At 48.6% G+C, this 18,741-nt stretch overlaps 6 protein-coding genes across 6 annotated transcripts; 4 read left to right on the forward strand and 2 right to left on the reverse strand.

The window, feature by feature from the left end:
- Window positions 1-831: 831 nt before the first annotated feature.
- On the forward strand, window positions 832-1,963 carry EJ05DRAFT_41885 (uncharacterized protein). Its single transcript, XM_033741452.1, has 2 exons — window positions 832-872; window positions 1,059-1,963. The coding sequence occupies exon 2, from the start codon at window positions 1,168-1,170 to the stop codon at window positions 1,744-1,746; it is 579 nt and encodes a 192-aa protein (XP_033605967.1). The 5' UTR covers window positions 832-872; window positions 1,059-1,167; the 3' UTR covers window positions 1,747-1,963.
- Window positions 1,964-5,414: 3,451 nt separating this feature from the next.
- EJ05DRAFT_496336 (seven-hairpin glycosidase) lies at window positions 5,415-7,262 on the reverse strand (the record flags this gene model as incomplete). Its single annotated transcript, XM_033746376.1, has 2 exons — window positions 5,415-6,522; window positions 6,571-7,262. The coding sequence occupies 2 exons, from the start codon at window positions 7,260-7,262 to the stop codon at window positions 5,415-5,417; spliced, it is 1,800 nt and encodes a 599-aa protein (XP_033605968.1).
- Window positions 7,263-9,382: 2,120 nt separating this feature from the next.
- On the forward strand, window positions 9,383-10,653 carry EJ05DRAFT_482312 (alpha/beta-hydrolase; the record flags this gene model as incomplete). Its single annotated transcript, XM_033745158.1, has 4 exons — window positions 9,383-9,452; window positions 9,504-9,636; window positions 9,697-9,845; window positions 9,896-10,653. The coding sequence occupies 4 exons, from the start codon at window positions 9,383-9,385 to the stop codon at window positions 10,651-10,653; spliced, it is 1,110 nt and encodes a 369-aa protein (XP_033605969.1).
- A 244-nt stretch (window positions 10,654-10,897) lies between these two features.
- EJ05DRAFT_517023 (putative DSB repair complex subunit Ku70) lies at window positions 10,898-13,233 on the reverse strand (the record flags this gene model as incomplete). The annotated part of the gene is made up of 4 exons (XM_033748668.1): window positions 10,898-11,249; window positions 11,298-12,455; window positions 12,501-13,112; window positions 13,162-13,233. The coding sequence occupies 4 exons, from the start codon at window positions 13,231-13,233 to the stop codon at window positions 11,142-11,144; spliced, it is 1,950 nt and encodes a 649-aa protein (XP_033605970.1). The 3' UTR covers window positions 10,898-11,141.
- Window positions 13,234-13,495: 262 nt separating this feature from the next.
- Window positions 13,496-15,166, forward strand: EJ05DRAFT_472417 (ferrochelatase-domain-containing protein). Its single transcript, XM_033743181.1, has 2 exons — window positions 13,496-13,926; window positions 13,978-15,166. The coding sequence occupies exons 1-2, from the start codon at window positions 13,669-13,671 to the stop codon at window positions 15,007-15,009; spliced, it is 1,290 nt and encodes a 429-aa protein (XP_033605971.1). The 5' UTR covers window positions 13,496-13,668; the 3' UTR covers window positions 15,010-15,166.
- Window positions 15,167-15,581: 415 nt separating this feature from the next.
- On the forward strand, window positions 15,582-18,001 carry EJ05DRAFT_42073 (MFS general substrate transporter). Its single transcript, XM_033741463.1, has 5 exons — window positions 15,582-15,983; window positions 16,033-16,574; window positions 16,621-17,389; window positions 17,439-17,574; window positions 17,626-18,001. The coding sequence occupies exons 1-5, from the start codon at window positions 15,696-15,698 to the stop codon at window positions 17,697-17,699; spliced, it is 1,809 nt and encodes a 602-aa protein (XP_033605972.1). The 5' UTR covers window positions 15,582-15,695; the 3' UTR covers window positions 17,700-18,001.
- Window positions 18,002-18,741: the final 740 nt, after the last annotated feature.

Consider the following 18,741-nt stretch of genomic DNA (forward strand, 5'->3'; position numbering starts at 1 on the left):
ATATCCTCCGCACGGAAACTTTCCTTCTGTGAGCCGCGCGGAACCTTAACGAACAACGGGACGCATAGTCCAACAGCTCCATGTCCTGCATCCCGCGTGCAGCTGCGGTTCGACTAACAACTGCATACACAGCGTGCTTACCTCCACCGTAGCCAAGGCGTACTTCTGATAAGCTGTTCGAGGCGGAATAAGCATCGTGACAGCCCAGCGTCTCCTAGAGCGTCCGAGGAGCGATGTATAGCAGTCTATCTATATCGATGGAAGTTGTGGTCCTCGAATTGCACACGACACGGATAACCATGGGGCAAGCTGAGAGTTCGACTCTCAGTCCCACTCGTCAAAGTCGTCGACCTTATCTGAACCGCGAAGGATGCGTCTGACAACCATCCTCGATCACAGCCCATCAGGATGGAGGATACACAGAGCCCCCACATTATGGCATTTTTCATGACCCGGTGAGATGACGATGCAAGGGCAACAGGGCCAAGGATTGTCGGAATGTCGATCATCTGTGGAATCCTAAATAGTAAAGCCCGAGGCCTGCCAAGAGCGCCCACTGTGCCAACCCCTAGCACGTTGACCTTGTTGGAAGTTCGTGCACCATCGAGTATAATCTTCCAAACATGCGGAAGATCGCAGCCAGTCGACGCCACTGAGGTCTTAAGGCTCGCGCACACCATGCTCAAGTTTGACGACCATTCCTGTTATCCACACTATCGCCCAATCATGTCCACTCATGCATTCTGCCTTCGGTGTGGGATCAATCAAATTGTATCGTTGAAACATTCCATGCTCGGGTGTACCTGAAAAAGAACGAATATCATCTCGCAACCATGGACACTTTGCCCGAGAGAGTACGTGTGTTATCAGAGGTTGGTACTATATCTACTTTTGGCAGATTTTTGCATATTGAAGGCCTGTCTTATCATTACATGGGTAGTACATCATCCTTGGTGTTCTTTGTATATCAGTCACGTCTGTCTCCTCCGTTTCGTGTCTCTGTCCAGTCCACTTCCAATCCGCTTTCAATCCATTTCCATTATCCAAATCTGCCACAGGTCGGCACCTCTCTTGATCAACTCGCTGGCGAAAAATCACACAAACACAAAACCAAATAGCACAACTTTGCTCCAAATCTTTTCTTGTCTCATATCCTCTCGTCAAAAAATGGTCCAGCTTTCAAACCTTCTAGTGGGCTTGACCTTGGCCTCGATGGCTGTCGCCCTTCCTGCCGCAAACATGGACATTGCCCCGGCGGCTAACTATCGAAGACTTCCACAACCTGAGCACGATGCTGCTTGGGAAGCAACCCTTGTGAAGAAGCATGGCGGTCCAGGCCATCACGACGGCCCTCCAAAACCAGACCCAAGCTCTTCATGGGGGCACGGGAAGAACGAGAAGCGTCATGGTGGTAGGCCAGAGCACAACAGCCACCCGGGAGCACCTTCGCCTACAGATGGATACCATCATGGACATCTAAACAAGCGCCACGGAGGTCACGACGGACATTACCCACCTGGTGCCCCTCATCCCACAGGCAGCCCGCACCATGAAGGGCAGTACGGAAGAAACTCTTTCATGAAGCGGCACGGACCTCATCACAACGGCCCCTGGCGCCCATCTCCTACCGGGTATGTGGCTCGCCATGAAGAACACAAGCCCCATCACCCAAAACCGACCGGGGGCTACGAGCCCCACCCAGGTCATGGCGACTGGCATGTGCCCCAACCCAAGCAGAAGGACTAAGACTCCGGGCCTTTGCCTCATCCAAACTGTCCCTCGCAATTTTCCGGCAACGATGCAAAATGTGTAAAATTCAATCTATACGGCAGCGTCACGCTGCTTGAAATATCCTGATAGACTATCTAGGGCATGCATCAAGCGTTGACTGCTGCCACAATCCTTTGAAATGGAGATTCTGTCTCACTTTTACTTTTCTTGGCTGGAGTCCGTATTGCCTGTATATAGAGTGGAGCTGGATCACATAGGAAGAATTTGTATATGTTTCTCCAACACCCTCCTTCCATTGTTGGCAAGTTGACGTGATATGGCGGGAGCCCCCGGATGTGAGTGTTGCAGTTAACACTCTCCAATGATGGAACAATGGAATGCCATTCTGAGAGCAGCATGACCACTTTCCCACCACCGCGTCACCTCATTCATCTCAGCACCTCACAGCGATGCACAACACACACATAACAGCTGTATTTAGACAGACAACCTACCCGCTCCTCAGACCGGCCCCCAACAACAACAAGGCACGCAAAACCCAACATACACACCAAACAGACGCCCCCAACCCGCCACCACGGTCTCAGAGATCCCGTCATGCATACGAGCGCCCACGCCCGCACGCGTACGTATGTGCGGCTCGAGTGGGTCGCTTAGGTCATAGAAGAATCGATCCTGCCTTATGCGCCCGTCAGTGTGGTTCTTTGTTTGCTCTTGCCTGTTCTTTTACTTCCAACTTGATACACCTGAGGGGGCGTGCAAAGGAATGCAGGTCCGCTGTATAGCGATATTAAGGGGATGGTGTTTGGTAATTAGTATCGTCGTCGTGTGTGTGGGTTGGCCAAGGACATCTCATCGGGTTACCGAAGTAGGGAAATTTTATGAACCAGGTAGGGGATGATAATGTTTCTGTGGGGCAGGGCTGGTGAAGCTAGCATGATGAAGTGTCCGTTGTTGGTTGGGGTAGAGCTTTGTCGTTTTGTGTTGATGGGATGAATGATGATTGGGGTCCAGAGGTGTGGAATGTGTGGGAGTGTGGAATGGGGGCGTCCCGGTGGCGCGTTTCAGGGGCTGCTAGACTGGGATCTGATCAGCTACAGACGGGAGGCCTCGCTCTGGTGTAAGCAGTAAGCGTATCAGGCTGCGTCGTGTGTGAATGTGGATGTGGATACGGATGTAAACAACCATGGCTGGATGTTTGCAGCTGAAATGATACCTATTACCCCCTGCCCTCCAGTGCGCCGAGTGGGAGGAAGATTACGCACCGTACCGCACCGCATCGCGTTGCACTAGCGTTAGTCGGTGCCGGCGCTTGTAATTAGCTGTCGGACCCACCCGGACGGAACTTATTAGGAGTCCATTTATTGGTGGGACTGGAGTGCTATTGGGCGGGTATATCGTGGCATGCTTGGGCACTTTATATCCTAGCTGTTCTACAGACAGATTGATCAGATATTAATGGTGCCGGGTAATTAGCTGAATGTGATATGAGTCCATGAGCAACGTCTTAATATTTAGACTTGGTTCGATATGTTCGACCTAGCGTGCCTAGCGAGGCGAGGTCGACTATAGCATTCCAAACGTCATATCTCATAGCTTTGAAGCAATCTAATAAGGACCGTTGAGGTCGTTGGGCTGGAATGGAATTCATCGAGCATATCTACATTCAGAGAGAGACAAGGGGCTTAGTGTGTACTAACGGATGTTTCGAACAACTGGGGCCATTGCCTTTCGTTATCATGCTAACAGTGAAGCAGCTCAAGAAGTAGCTTCGGGCTGAGCATTCGAGCAAGGCAATCACACTACACATGAAACTTGGGAGAGGGATAATTACCAATTTGTCTGTATTGTACACTACGGCGAGCGGTGAAACCACATCCTCCGTGCGGAGGTTCCAAAGTTCAGGACATCGGTCCGGCTACTAATATGCAATGAAAACTTTTTCACAGCAGTTTATTACTCGAACTGGCAGAGGGTCCCCACATGCAGACATGCTTTCGCAGTAACTCACGGGCATGAATGGACGGGGAAAAGGTAGATGGTATTAACGGGGAAATGTCTGACCCCAAAGATCAGCTCGCTAATTTTACCATAGATAGAACACACTTGGCCGCTTGATTGCCATCGGAATCGGCCATATCTCATTAACATCATTGCCGACTGGGACACAGCATTATGTACCCAAGCCACGTAGATTATTACTTCACTGATAGTGTGCTCGTAAAGCCCTTCAAAATGTCGAGCAAGTCGTCTAGAACCCATGTCATATCCTGAGAGCTGAACTCAACCGTGCCTCGCGAACATACCTAAGCGACTTCCGCACATCAAAGGCAGGGTTCTAAACACATGAGAAGCCTCCCTCAAGAGAACACTACGCAAATCTTTACTTCTAGATCCATCGCCGCCGAACAGAATCCCATGGCTCGGGGCTCCGGCCCGCTCAATTACCTATCTATCGTCCCGATCCACCCTGTCTATGCACCACACATTCATTAAGTACGCAGTACTCGGGGATGCGGTTCTCGCCTGGAAGAATACGCAGTGCAGATATACTGTCCTAGATCGTGATGCATCGCTTGCATCTCAACGTGGTTGAGCCCTGTAGGCGTTCTCGCCAGCTTGGGCATTATCATTGTACGAGGGGGCAAAATGCTCGGAACCCAAAGTCTGCACATGCGTATACGAGTAATAAGCATTCACAGTCCTGTCAGCAAATACGCACATGCAATGAATGCATCATCAACATCGCGATGCACGCCGTGGTACAAATAAACAGGCATGCAAAACCAGACCTCAGCCTCGCCCCTCGGAATCACCCCCACTGCAACCTCCCTATCTCATACGAACAACAACTCATCACAAAAACTATATCGATTCCATAGTATCATGGCCCTGCCCAGGAAGCCCCCAGTTCCCACTAGCGCACACTAATTTCAGCCTCAAGTCACACAGTGATCGACATCAGCCTGCGATTTGCGTCCGGTTATGCAGTCAGCATACTTTTCTAAATATATATGCTAGGATATGGTGACGCACGAATGTAGATCGCTAACGTGAGACATATGTTGGAGGAATGTTGTGTCCTAAAGATCTTGTGGAGGAGTAAGAGTTAGTATATTCTAGTTATGGTTGTCGTGGTGGATGTCTACGTCATGGCTTGTTTTATGGAGCCGTGGTTCAGGGTTTAAGCGTGCAACGCAGTATGGAGGGCACGTGTATCTTTGGAGAAATCGTGGCTTCTGCGTCTGCTTCTGCTTGTGTTGATCTATCGATCTAGAGATGTGTTTGTGTACAGAGAGTTCTAATGCTGCGATGGCCGGGGATGACTGAGTCATAGCATCTTTGTGAGATCTTATATCTTAGACAAGATCGAACTCAAAGCGAGGACTGGGCCCATGATGTTACGTCTACATCGTGAAGGCTTCAGGGCAAAGGCCATAGCGTGGGCAGAACACGCAGGCGCAACGTAGAAGGATACTACCGTTTGTGATGCTCCATATTTCAGGAGATAACGTCGTCTCAAACCTCGTACTTTCGCGACGGGACATTGTTAATAGTATGCATGATCTTGCAGAGATATGCATGTCAACGTTCGCGACGCCAGACTCCTAATCCCACATCCCAAATTTATCCTTGGTATGTTCTCCAGCCCAATAAGGAACCGGGTGTCGTTAACATAGCAACTATGCTCTTGCAGGCCTCTTCAACGGATGAGCTTCTGTGTTTAACACCCAATCGTCCAAGCTCACCAAATTTGGCTCGCTAAAAATCAGATAGAAATACTTCAATGTCTCTGCCATCCAGAAGCTCTCACATTCATTCAATTGCTGCGAGTTCTCGTCTCTGACGTCCTGGATGCCTGCTGCCCCAATATCTGTGGCAGTGTGCTCCTTGACCGCGCTGAACATCTCCCACGCCTCATCGGCATATTTCTGGTCACCCGTGATGCGATATAAGATGAAGACGCTCTCAATAGCCTCCGGACGAAGCATATATCGCGCATCCTTGACGGACGAGAAGCCTGGTGGCAGTTTCTTCTCCGATATGACTTTTTGCGCATTGACTCGGAAGTCCTTGCTGGGTCGCTCGGATGAAGGCGCCAGGCTAAGGATCTCCTTATACCAAGCGTCCTGGTCCCATTCGCATGCCTCGTCGGCTTTGCTGCATGGTACGGCGTGAAAGATCTCGGGCATGATGCCCGTCGGCATGCTCTTGTAAGCCCATACGCAGCCATCTGTTAGTTGACGCGCGATGCGTATATCCTCCGGGCGTGAGAATAGTTTTGCGGCAATACCGACCATGCCACCGACGAAGCATGTCAGATGCTGGCCCTCTGGTGTAAGATCAACCGAATTGACGGCGTTGGCGTGTGTGCTACCAGATATAAGGATATCGGCATTAGATGGTGTCATAGGGCGGAAGAACAGCTGAGCTTTGGCAACTTCAATGGCAGTTTCATACATCGACTGATATTGAGGTGTAAGACCACTCAGTAGCATGTGCTGTTTAGGGAAGTACTCATACAGCGAGTCGGCCATTGCACCGAGGGTGAATGTTCGATCTACAGTAAATATTTCTCTCTGGCTATTGACGCTTAGCGGCCACATACCGGGGAGCTTCGTACTGTTCTGGTTCTTCTCTAATACGTCCGTAATCCGTTGAATTGCATCATAATAACGTAGGTCGCCTGTAAGCTGGGACAGACGTGTGAATTCGAGACTGAGTGATCCCAACTCTGCAGTGACGACGTTCATACTCGCCTCGTGAATTGCCTCAGGATTGAAGGCTGAACTGGCAGTATTTAGCATCCGATTTTAGTCTAAGATATATAAATCTTACGTCTGCCAATGAAATCTGGACATTGGAAGCCTATTCGGTGTATCGAAAGCCGCGTAGAGCATTTCGCCCAATTCAACAGCCTTTTTAAGCAATATCGGATGCTTCCCATTGGACAGATCGTGAGCACTCAGCAAGCCGCCCAAGTGTCGTATCGTCGTCTCGAATACATTGATAGTATTTTGCTTCGACGTTGTATAATCAATATTCTTCAGTGCAACAACACCGTGCACAAACTCCTTCTCCATGCCCATAATCAGTAGCGTATCCAGGTTGTCAACCAATGTTGCGGCCCAGCCGCCATACTTGTTGTTGTACGATCCTGTGACTGGAGCCACTTCATCCTGTAGCCATGCATGCTTCTTATAACCTCTCCAGGCTTTCATGAAAGTGTCTTTCACGTCTTTCTGTCGAGCGAGACGCTTTTTCTTTGATTCTGTAGTCTCCTCTTGAAAATCGAATTGAATCTTGGGTATCTCAATGGGTGCACCAGTAGGAAGGGAAACGTAGGAAGACAGAGGGTATTTCTCGGGGATGTCTTTCCAAGAAACGTGGGTCGCGGTTGGGTTGGTAGATGTTTCGTCGAGATTCGACGGGCCCAAGAAGTCGTTATTGTCAGCGAAACTATATAGGAAGAATACTATGCCGGTCGAAAGCGCGATGAGGGAGATCCATCGTCGTATCAGAGGATTCATGATATATCAATAGATCAAGTCGAGTATGAAGCGATTATATTGGTATCATTGGGACCGTGAACGCAAGGCTGAGCTGTGCTTGCGATGACTCGGAAGAAAATGAGACGCTAGTGATTTCGCTTCATTCAGAAATTAAAGGAATGCGGCAACATGGGAACGACTAGAAGAGGTCTAAAGAAGAAAGAGTAGGGAATGGTATTTATAAAGAACTTTGTTGAGAGAATCCTGACGGACGGGAACATCTATTTGAGGATCGTCAGGAGCCTAACGCCAGCTAAGCTTGAGTGGGGCACACCCGCGCGCAAGATTCATCCCCGCCAAGCCCCACGCCGCATTCATTCCCCACAAGAACTATTTAAAGATTGACATCTATTAGCGTAACGGCGTGAAGGTTAGAAGACATGATGCTATATCATCATCCCAAGTGGCGTATGTTCGAAGAATCTGAGGCAGATTTCTAGAATTGAGCATGACACTGGACAAATATGTCGAAATTTGGCTGTCAGATAAGGAGCCATATAGAACTAACGTGTTCACTCTTGGCCCTTGTTTCATAGAAGTCTCCACTAGCTTTGGAGTAAGGGGTTCAATTATACAGCCCTACTGCGGTCGTGTTTAAAATGGTTAGTGTAGACAACTTATTTGGTATGAATAGAAGTTAACCTCATACTTCCGCACCGCAACTCAAATCAGACTGAACCCCGATTCAGACTGCCATGCAGTTAATAGAGTCGAGTAATCTCATACTCAGACAGTAACAGACCGCCGTCACCAAGTCTATAGGAGATATAGCGCGGGGACAGAACTATCTATTAGATAACTCGTCCCTGGTGTGAATTTAGTAGGTATGAAAGTTTTTTCGCTAAAGCATTGACCATTTATCAATGTGAGGTAAGCGTATTGAATGGTGTAGGAACTACATGCTTATGAGGTTTTCGTAGTCTACTATACGCAGTTGGACCCGAACCTTTCTCCAGATCAGTGTAGTAGTCTTCCATAGCTTCATATAGTACACCCTGGGTTTGTAGTTGCCGTTATAGACATGCGTAAACAGGTTTTGATAGCAGATATGGAAACACTATATAGCACATCTATAGCACATGGGCAAAGAAAACGAGCAGTCCTCTAATATCCTTAATGGTCGCATGAAAGCTGAAACAAAGAATACAAGAGAAGGACTTTGAACACTTCGGCTCCGATTAGTCACTCACACTGCGTGTCGAAAGTTGTAGTCTGCCGGGACGCCCTACGGAATTTCGAGGTCACTGTTATGCAGTACAACTTCATGAGCTCCTAAAAAGCAGTCTAGCCACTTTTAACATGATATTGCTATGCCTGATCTCATGATCATGATAGGCGAAACATTCTCAACGGCAGAAACGCCTCATTCGCTGACGGATCTTACAGCTGACAATGTTTGAACGTCCGGAAATAACTGATGTCCTACCTAGATATTCTTGTGGTGACAGAGAAGCACCCAGAGTGAATCTAGGACCGACTGTGACCGTAGGAATTAGTCCCATCTCGCTGATTTTGAACACAGCGCAGTGATTCTAGGCCTATCTCTTGCACAGAAAGCGACAATATTCCAAAGTAACAGCAATTTGTGCATTCCTCGACTCAGCACTCGGATTCACTTCTAGTAAAGCTCTATGTAGTATTGCCTTGGGAGATATGCAAGCGTGAATGAACGGTCGGGATTCCATAAGATAGACAAGACGACAGCATTCACAGATATTCAGAATGGAAGAATGAATCAATAGGAAAAAAGAACAAGAGATAAAACGCTTGTAGCCAATGAAATGATTAGTAAGTGAAACAATTAATTATGTTTAGCTCCCTATAGCCTAGAATGACCTCACTGGTCATACGTTGGCGAAGCTAGTCCGGTTTTAACCAAGCCCAAAGCGCATTCTTCTTTGCCGTAGCTACCGACACTTATCAGTTAGATCCGGTTCTAATGCTTTATAGGACTGGGAACTTGTAGAACCTGTTGAAGTACTTCCTCCTAATTAATAAGCCTACCTAGGCCTTGAATACACGTCAATTGCATGCCCCACCATACGAAGAGCGCATGACCGTTGTCGGAGTAGCTAGTAGAAGATACTTGAGCTACCATCATGAAGACATCACAGCCAAGACTAAGCATAAGAGGAGCTATTGGACTGGGCTACGCGGCAGTATGCGCAAGTAAGTATCTCGAAGGACTCCTGACCGCCCAATCACTGATGAATCAAGTAGTCGTTACAGGATTGTCATATGCCACCTGGATCCCATTTGAGAATGTGTCTAGACGGCCTAAAAGCACATACAAGTACATCATGTTTGGTTTAGGCAGAGCGTTCATGCGCAATCTCAGCCGAGAGCACGAAGTGTGAGGGCCTCGAGACCATTTCTGTTCGTATCGTAGAAACGCCAAGCTGATATCACGTAGGTGGGCTATGCCTACAACCGACAGTGCCTACGAGACGTGGTGCAAGAAGAATGCTATTGTGCCGCGATCGGACGTGCTCCCGGATGGTACAAAGGCGCATTGGCTCGGCTCCAAAGATGCCGATACAGTAATGCTGTTTTTCCCAGGAGGTAAGACGTCCGAAGTGCGTAAATACCTGTGTCGCTCATAAATATCTTAGGCGGATACAACCACCCGATGACGACCGAGCATGTCTCCTTTCTGAATGAGCATCTCACACAGATCAACGCAAAGGCACCATCTCCAAGCAGACCCATTCTTTCTGTTCTTATCTTATCTTATTCTCTCGCCCCCGAGCACCCGTACCCGCGCCAACTCATACAAGCAACGGATATTCTCCATCATACATTGTCGATACTTGAACTACCACCCTCGCGACTGATTCTCTGTGGCGATTCTGCTGGAGGAGGTCTTATATTCTGTTTATTGTCCCATCTCCTGCATCCTCATCCATCGAACTGCGTGCCGCGCCCACCGAAACTGAATGTTCCCTTTAAGGGTGTCGCATTGCTGAGCCCCTGGGTGAACTTAGCCACGACATCAGATAGCATGAGGCGTAATGCGCGGAAAGACGGGATCGAGGATATCAGTCTGGCGCGCTGGGGAGATGCATTCCTCGGAGGCAAGGAACGAGATGCATGGAACTGTCCTTCCGTGGCAGAGTCCGGATGGTGGAAGTCACTGAGTGCTATCGCACGTAATGTGTTTATTGTTGTCGGTGGCGATGAAGTCATGCTAGACGATATTAACGACATGTCAGCAGTGTTGGAATCCGAATGCGGAGACATAATACAGAGCGTGGTGATTCCCGATGAGTGCCATAACAGTCCGTTGGTCGAGAAGCAGTTTTTGAGATTTGATGATGTGGCTATGGATACGGAATATCAAATGTGGCTAGAACGGTTGCTTTGGACCTAGTTAACGTTACTGTTGATTTTATCAAGGTTATCACAGCTGTTGACGAGTCGAAAAAGGAAAAAGTATGCGACATTCATGCGAGATCTCTTGGGCTCCTTGAACAAAGACACCATAGCTACGTCGGAACGATGCTTCTCACATGTAGATCGACAAGGATCAGAACGTGCTCATTGCTCTTGTTGAATATCTTCGGACAACAGTGATACATGAGTCATTTCGGTCACGAAGCTATGTGAAGTTCGTAAATTCCGGGTGACCTTCGAATCACCGGGTGGACATACTATTACGCGGCGTGCGTCAGAGCCGTGTATCAGTCCTGGGCCTGCGTCGGGGACTGCATTCTGTATCTGCTTCGTGGCTTTCGTCCATGGCGTGATGCTGTAGATACAAGACGTCTATTTGAGCTCTTTCTAAGGGATATTTTATTGACGTATTTAGTCGGCAACAGTGCTTTGTTTCGGTGTTGTAATCTTGCACTTGAAGCAACATCACTTGTTCTCGAAGTATTCCTCGATACGTTCAATCAGATCGGCTTTTTTGCCGTCTATTGGGATGTGCTTGCTGCTAGCCCATTCTTTCAATATTGGCACAGTGAGCTATAGGTGTATGAGTCAATGTCGAAACAGTTTCGGGGTCAAACCTACCTTTGATATACTCTTCTCTGCATACCGCTTCTTCATATCATTATCAGTCATAGACCCACTGTCAGTTTTGACAGCCTTTAGTCTCTTAGTGGGTGCACTATCTGGATCTTCGCTGCCTCGCTTAATACCTTTAACTGGAGGTCTCAGGCTAGATAGCTTTTGAGCAGTTTGCTCCAGCTCATTCCCCCATGTAACCACATATGAACCAGCACGCTTGTCAATCTGCCTGTATTTCGGAATCGTCTTATCCTCAGCCTTATCTGGAACATCCTCATCGAGAGCAATAGCCTGCAAGATGCGGTAGAACCACTGCAGCGATGGATTAGGATACTTAATGGGATCATAGACTGCCTTTGGAAGTTGAAGCTGCTGTATTACAATTCTCATCATATCAGTAAGAGTGTCTGTTGTGCGAGTTAAAATGATCTCTGGCTTCTGTCGGATGTCGTCCGCAAAAGGAAGTTGGACGATCCATAAGCCTGGAGGGATGACCTGATCACCATCGTCACCGAGTTTCTCTTCACCGGGCACAAGAGCGGCAAGCGTAGGCGTCGCATTTCTGCGAGGAATAAACCATGCCAGGCCAATCTTGTCGTCCTGGAGAAGCTTCTGTTGCAGAGCAGAGAAGACTCGGGTCGAGCCAATGAAATCTGTCTCGGACGGATATATAAAGTACGCAGGACGAGTGTTTGCCCAGACGGGCAGAAGAGACGCTGGCTTGAAGCCGATGATGCGTAGAGTTGGATCGCCAAAGCTGCGGATCTGGGTGATTTCTTCTGGTGTAAACGAGATCGTCTCACCGCCAAACTTATAGGCTTTCCTGACCTCACTCTTCTCGACCGTTTTAGCCGTATCTTCAGCCAGCTGTGTCGTGGAGCTGATGGCGAGCTGAGGCTTCTCCCCACCAACCCACACGTAGCATGTACGCACTGGCTCCTGTCTTTTCACGAGGATGTAGCCTTTGACTCCGATTTTGAGCCCAGGGGCTATCTCAAGGGGTAAGCTGAAAGCAGCACGTCGGGGAGCAGCTTTCGAATTGACAGAAGACAACAGTGACTGTAGAAGAGAAATACCGTCTCCACTTGAAGAGACTTTTGCTGCCGTAGATACTGGTGCAGGCGCGTCTGGTTCGCCTGTCGATGAGCGGTAAACGATATCCTGAGTTTGTCAGTGAAGACAATGAGGACGGAATATTTTGCTCACATCATAGAAGCGAGATCGATCAAAACCATGTCCAGGCTTTGCTATGGGAAAAAGCTCGATGACAACTCCTAGATCGTAAAGATCCTTGGCTCTGACAGCCGCTGCTGACTTTGAGTCTTTATCATTTTCGTGTGGGTCGTCATTATCTGATACAAGGAAAAGTCTCCTGGATGAGAAGTTGGGTGCTTTGGTCGTAAAAATTTGATTTGCGCAGAACAATACGTTTGCCATAGAGACAGCGTCGGTTGTGGGCCGTAGTAATTTCGACGATTCAAAGTCGTCCTCAACCAAATTCCTTAGTCTTTTGACGTCCTCAGCGGACGGTACATCGAGGTCGGATACCAGGTAACAGTTAGGGTAGCTCATGCCCGTACCTGAACCATCTTCGCCCCCGTGCAATTTCGACTTCTCAGTACCAAACAACAGTATTCCCATCATGTCGTTTGGATTTGATATGATTCGTTGCTGCATTAATTGATATGCGCATTTGAGGGCAGCGGAAGTCGGCGAGTCTCGGTCGGCTTTCTTGCCATCTGTAGGGGTAGGTTTCTGAAGCATGGTCTTGCTCACATCTATGGCGAAGAGAACAGCATCTTTTACAGTCTTATAGCCCTGCTTATTGTCAGCTGCGTGTCTTAAGGCAGCATGATAGGCGACTTACAGACTCGTCGACTTCTTCCTCTTCCTCTTGTGCCTCATCGGCGTTGCGGCGCCATGATTCCCCTTCCGACATTGCGCAGAGTCAGGAAATCAGAAGCCTAGTCTCATAGACAGTCTATTAGGTCCCGGAGACAATAATATATGGAAATGATGCATCAACGTCGAGTGTTGCAGGACAGGCGCATTTACATATCTGAACATGGTGGGGCGCGAACTTTAGGCAAACGCGTCGAAGCAACCCCGGATTTCAGACTTGGAGTACGCGAACTCACGTGCACAGAAATCTTTAATAATACGCCACTGATTGGCTGTTCCCGAGGTCAAAGCACTGGAAATGATGACGATCTCTTCGCAGCTAAACGCTACCAGTTGTCTAGCCAGATATCACGACACGATTTCTACTCATTTCCGCCCCCTCGATGTATGCATTCTGAGCTGATTCCTTTTCAATCGAAACCTGCGCTTTCTGTTGTCTCGTCGCGCATTACGTTCGGTCACCGTGGGCATCATGTCGTTCCGCCAAGGCATAACGAACCTCAGCAGACATGCTACACCGTCCGAAATCTCCAAATATGCCCTGAAAGCTTCTTCTGCATCTGCAGTATCGTCTACACGGCCAGGCGACTATGTTTCAAGAAATGCATCCACTGTACCGCCTGTGACGCAGAACTCAGTTGGTTCGAAAGGTCCAACCGCGATGGTTTTGATGAACATGGGCGGTCCTTCCACCACGGACGAAGTTGGCGACTTTCTTTCAAGGCTGTTTGTACGCGCCTGGCGATCCAATTGACGACAATTTATGCTTACCATTCTACAGCAAGATGGCGACTTGATTCCACTGGGCAGGTTACAGAATTATCTTGGTAAATTCATCTCAGCTCGGCGTACACCTAAGATAAAGAAACAGTACGCCGAAATCGGGGGAGGGTCACCAATCCGCAAATGGTCGGAACACCAAGGTGCAGAAATGTGCAAGATTCTGGACAAGATCTCACCTGATACGGCACCTCACAAACCCTACGTTGCTTTCAGGTATGCGTCGCCTTTAACAGAGGACATGTATGAGCGATTGTTCCAAGACGGTTTCGGAAAAGGAAGAGGAGGCAGAGCTGTCGCGTTCACACAATACCCACAATACTCTTGTTCCACCACCGGCAGCTCGCTGAACGAATTATGGAAGTGGAGGAATCGCTTAGAGGGCAAGCGTGCAAGCGGAGAGGTTGATCCAGAAGGCGCAATCAAATGGAGTGTAATTGACAGGTGGCCGGCGCACTCAGGTCTTATCGAGGCATTTGCAACGAATATTGAAAATACGCTTTCGACATACCCTGTAGAGAAGCGAGACAAGGTTGTCCTGCTGTTCTCCGCACACAGTCTACCAATGTCTGTCGTGAATAGAGGAGATCCGTATCCCTCTGAAGTGGCTGCTACGGTCTACGCAGTGATGCAACGCCTTGGATTCAGCAACCCGTACCGACTCGTGTGGCAGTCTCAAGTTGGACCGCAGCCATGGCTGGGTGCCCAAACGCAGTTCACTGTGGAAGAGTACATCAAGAAGGGACAAACAGACCTTACTCTCATTCCGATCGCATTCACAAGCGATCACATCGAAACACTTTACGAATTGGACAAGGAGATCATTGGCGAAGCGAATGAACCAGGCCTCAAGCGAGTGGAGAGCATGAATGGAAACCCAATTTTCATCCAGGCACTTGCGGACATCGCCAAAGCACATCTGGAGAGTCACACGAGCTGCAGTGCTCAGATGCTTCTCCGATGCCCAGGCTGTACGAGCGAAAGGTGCCTGGGATCCAAACAGTTCTTTGCAGCACAGCAAGAGCGGTTGTGATATCCAATTAGAAATATAGATATTGTATTATAGCTTTACATAATTTCCCTACACGTAATACCACAAAGTGCGGATATCTTCGAATCGAACAACGGTAGGCCTACGACTGGTAGGCTAGATAAGTAGCATGGATGTAAATGTAATAATAACTTTTTTCGGTTCATGCCTTTCTCTCCGATGCATCGAGCTCCTATGATGGTTGATATTTATGGTGAGCGGAGACTAATCCTTTTCGGGCTCATCCGTATGCATGCTGTGCCCTGATCCATATGTATCTCTGACGTCAGCTTCCTCGGTAACCAGGCACCGCAAGTCTTGCTGCTTCAGCACTATCAAGCATCTCTATGGGCCAAGGACCAAATATAGATGATACAAGGACCCGCCGAGCGTCAGCCTCTGAATGAACCGCCTGGTCACTCCATCTGTCGGAACTTGACAAGTCCGACGCTACCAGCATTATTACCAATCCGGATGTCAAAGTAGTTACGTCGACGACCTACGCCGCCACCAATCAACAAGCTTTCAGCTCGCGCTCACCCTCAATTATGGCAGACCTGTTTGCGACTTGTGTAGACTGATCATTGTCCCATGGGCCGAGTCAACGACGATATATCACAATAGCTGTGATTGCGTAGCCTGTCCAACGAACTTGCCAACGCAGCGCGTACGATCTGACCCTATCAGTCATGCAGAACGACTCCATATTCGAAGCAGAGGCGGACTTGGATAACACGAGACTTCCATGGTCCAACGGAAATACAGAGCAGACGACTGACCCTCACAATCAAGGGAGAGATGACACAATTGCTGCAGTAGGAGGATACGATGGCGCACTCGTAGGAAGAGATGTTAACGAGAATGCGCCGCTTCTAAGAACGGGCTTTGAAGCTAGTGATGACGGCAATAGTCCAGACGACGAAGCCAGCTTCGTAGACTTGGAGTTTGGCTCTCTTCCATGGTACAAGAAGCCCTCGGTGAGACCCAACAACCGCTCTGGCTTCCAACCAAAGCTAAATCGGATAGATTATATGGCTCCTTCCTTCTTTCGGCGTCCTTGCCCTGGCCTACGGGGGAACCATAGTCCCCAAGCTCAATTTGATACTGCAGCTGATATGCCGGGATTACATGGCAGATAAAGCCGCGCGTGACCCGACCTTCACGTATCTTCCTGTAGTGTTCGTGTTCGGAGGAGAAAATCCACAATGTCAACGTCCGGAAGTCTCGGCCGCGGGAGCTCGGTTCACGCTCTATATGCAGCTCATATCCGGCTTTCTATCAGCCATCACCAGCCCGAAACTGGGAGCGCTGTCGGATAGATATGGTCGACGGAAGCTAATTGCTTTATGCAGCACGGGTATGGTCTTCAACGAGTTGATTACGATTGTAGTGGCCAAGTTTCCGGACACGTTCTCCGTCAATTGGATGCTCTTGGGCTTTGCAGTAGATGGTATTAGTGGATCCTTTACATGTGCTCTGGCACTAATCCACTCATACGCTACGGACTGCACGAAGCCCTCGAAGAGAAGTACTGCTTTTGGCTATTTCCATGCATGCTTGTTTGCTGGGTATGTTTCTGCGCTTGAGTGTCATGCTCTATGCTAATCAATCTAGCATCGCTCTTGGTCCCATTCTCGCGGCGTATGTTATCAAAGCGACCGGAGATCGAGTGTCGATATTTATAATGGCACTTTCGGTCCATTGTGTCTTCATTTTATTCACTGTATTCATTCTCCCCGAATCACTCTCCAAATCAAGGCAGCGAATCGCCCGCGAGAAGTATAGTGTCGAACAAGAACAATATGGCGTGGCCTACGGTATTGCTGCAGATTGGTTCAAGCATCTGAGAGTTTTCACAAACATGCTACAACCCCTCAGAATCTTATATCCCAGAGGACTGGGTAGCAGTCCACAACTCCGTCGAAACCTCGTGCTGTTGTCTGCCATCGATACTATTGTATTTGGTGTTGCGATGAGTATGATGTCCGTCCTGGTCCTTTATATCAACATGAAATTCGGATGGGGCGATGTTGAGGGCAGTAAGTTCGTGTCTGTGGTCAACATCTTCCGAGTCGCTGCACTCCTCATCATCCTGCCAGCGCTCACATGGTGTTTTCGCGGACGACGGCGTTCACAACAGGCTGAGACCAAGCACGGTGCAGATACGTTGGACTTGTACATCATCCGACTCGGGGTCCTCTTAGACGGGCTAGGTCTCCTTGGGTACGCCTTAGCACCAACTGGAGCCGTGTTTGTTCTGTCTGGTATCGTTGCATCGATGGGAGGAGTGGCATCTCCAACCTTGCAATCGGCTCTGACGAAGCATGTTCCCCCGGAGAGGACAGGGCAGCTACTGGGAGCCACCGGACTACTCCATGCTCTAGTAAGCTACTGCCCATCATTACATTGACCGTCTTCTGATCCCTGTACAGGCGCGTGTAGGAGGTCCTTTAGTCTTCAATGGGCTATATTCTCTGACTGTTAGGAAGTACGCGCCAGCTACCTTTCTGGCTTTGTCTGGTGTATTTGGTCTTGCATTCTTGGGAAGTTGGTTTGTGAGACCATACGGTGAATAATCAATCTTCTTATACACTGTGAACGGTACTAATTCATGAATAGTTGTGTTCGAGGAGCCTGATATTGATGTACATTCATCACAAGATGCTAGGGCTGCACATAGGCACGGAGATTGATCAAGCCGCTATCGAAAGGCTTTAAGAGATCTAGAATAGTGCCTAAATCGGACAGTATATAAGGAGTCATCTGTGCACTCCGTCATTCGTCTTACCGTAGTCTCATGATGCATCTATACACCCCTACGGCCATCAAGTTGCTGAGGCTCGATACAGATATGCTTCGCGATCATGGAGGAAGAGTTACTGCTCTTGATACCTCATAGTCTGATCTCCGTCATTCTCTCATCTGTTTGGAACTAGGGCAAATTCGTGCGAACCAGTAACTGTTCAATCGTTCTTTTCACCTGCACGAGCAACACGTGAGATCAAACAGCGTAAGATGTTGGACTGCCCAGTCTTGCAAGAACACTCGCTGTCGGTCTTCCAGGATATCTACAAACTCGGCTCTCACAGGATTCACATCCTGGCGGTCTTCCATCGAAGGTAATACGCGTGTAGAATTAGTACCGACGTATTTCAAAGGCTAGACTGTGCTGTCATCAGGCCAGATTACAGATTTGGCCGCGATCAAGGCACATTTTTCTTGGTTAGTACAGACGTATACTCGACAATACCAATTTTCAACACCAATGTCGTTCTACGAGCCTGAGATGTCTTAACATGCGAAACCACTCATCATCTCTACAACACGTATGTGCTGTCCATTGTCGTTGTACTCCACGTATATCATTACACTTGGCTGGAGCTAGCCTATATCTCACTCTTCTCTTACGTGCAAGCGTGTGTATGCTTACGACGACATCGGACCGATCGTTGGACTCTGCATTAAATTTCCTGCCCGCAAATTCCTACCATCCCTTTAGCGCCAGCCCGATCGGAGACTCTACAGCAACTCCGCAATCAGAAGACTATGATCAAACTCACGCATCATCCATGCCAGACTACTACATCAGCCTTACCTCAAGATGTTGAAAAAGGCAGTATTTTCCAATGAATGCATCTATCTGCCGCGTTGCCTGTTCCCGTCTGAGCGCACCACCGCAACGAGGCCTCCTCACTTCGCTCAAGTCTCACCGCTGACATCAAAGCTTTACTTCCT

The sequence above is a fragment of the Pseudovirgaria hyperparasitica genome (genome assembly GCF_010093815.1).
Source record: "Pseudovirgaria hyperparasitica strain CBS 121739 unplaced genomic scaffold EJ05scaffold_1, whole genome shotgun sequence".
Lineage (NCBI taxonomy): Eukaryota > Fungi > Ascomycota > Dothideomycetes > Acrospermales > Acrospermaceae > Pseudovirgaria > Pseudovirgaria hyperparasitica.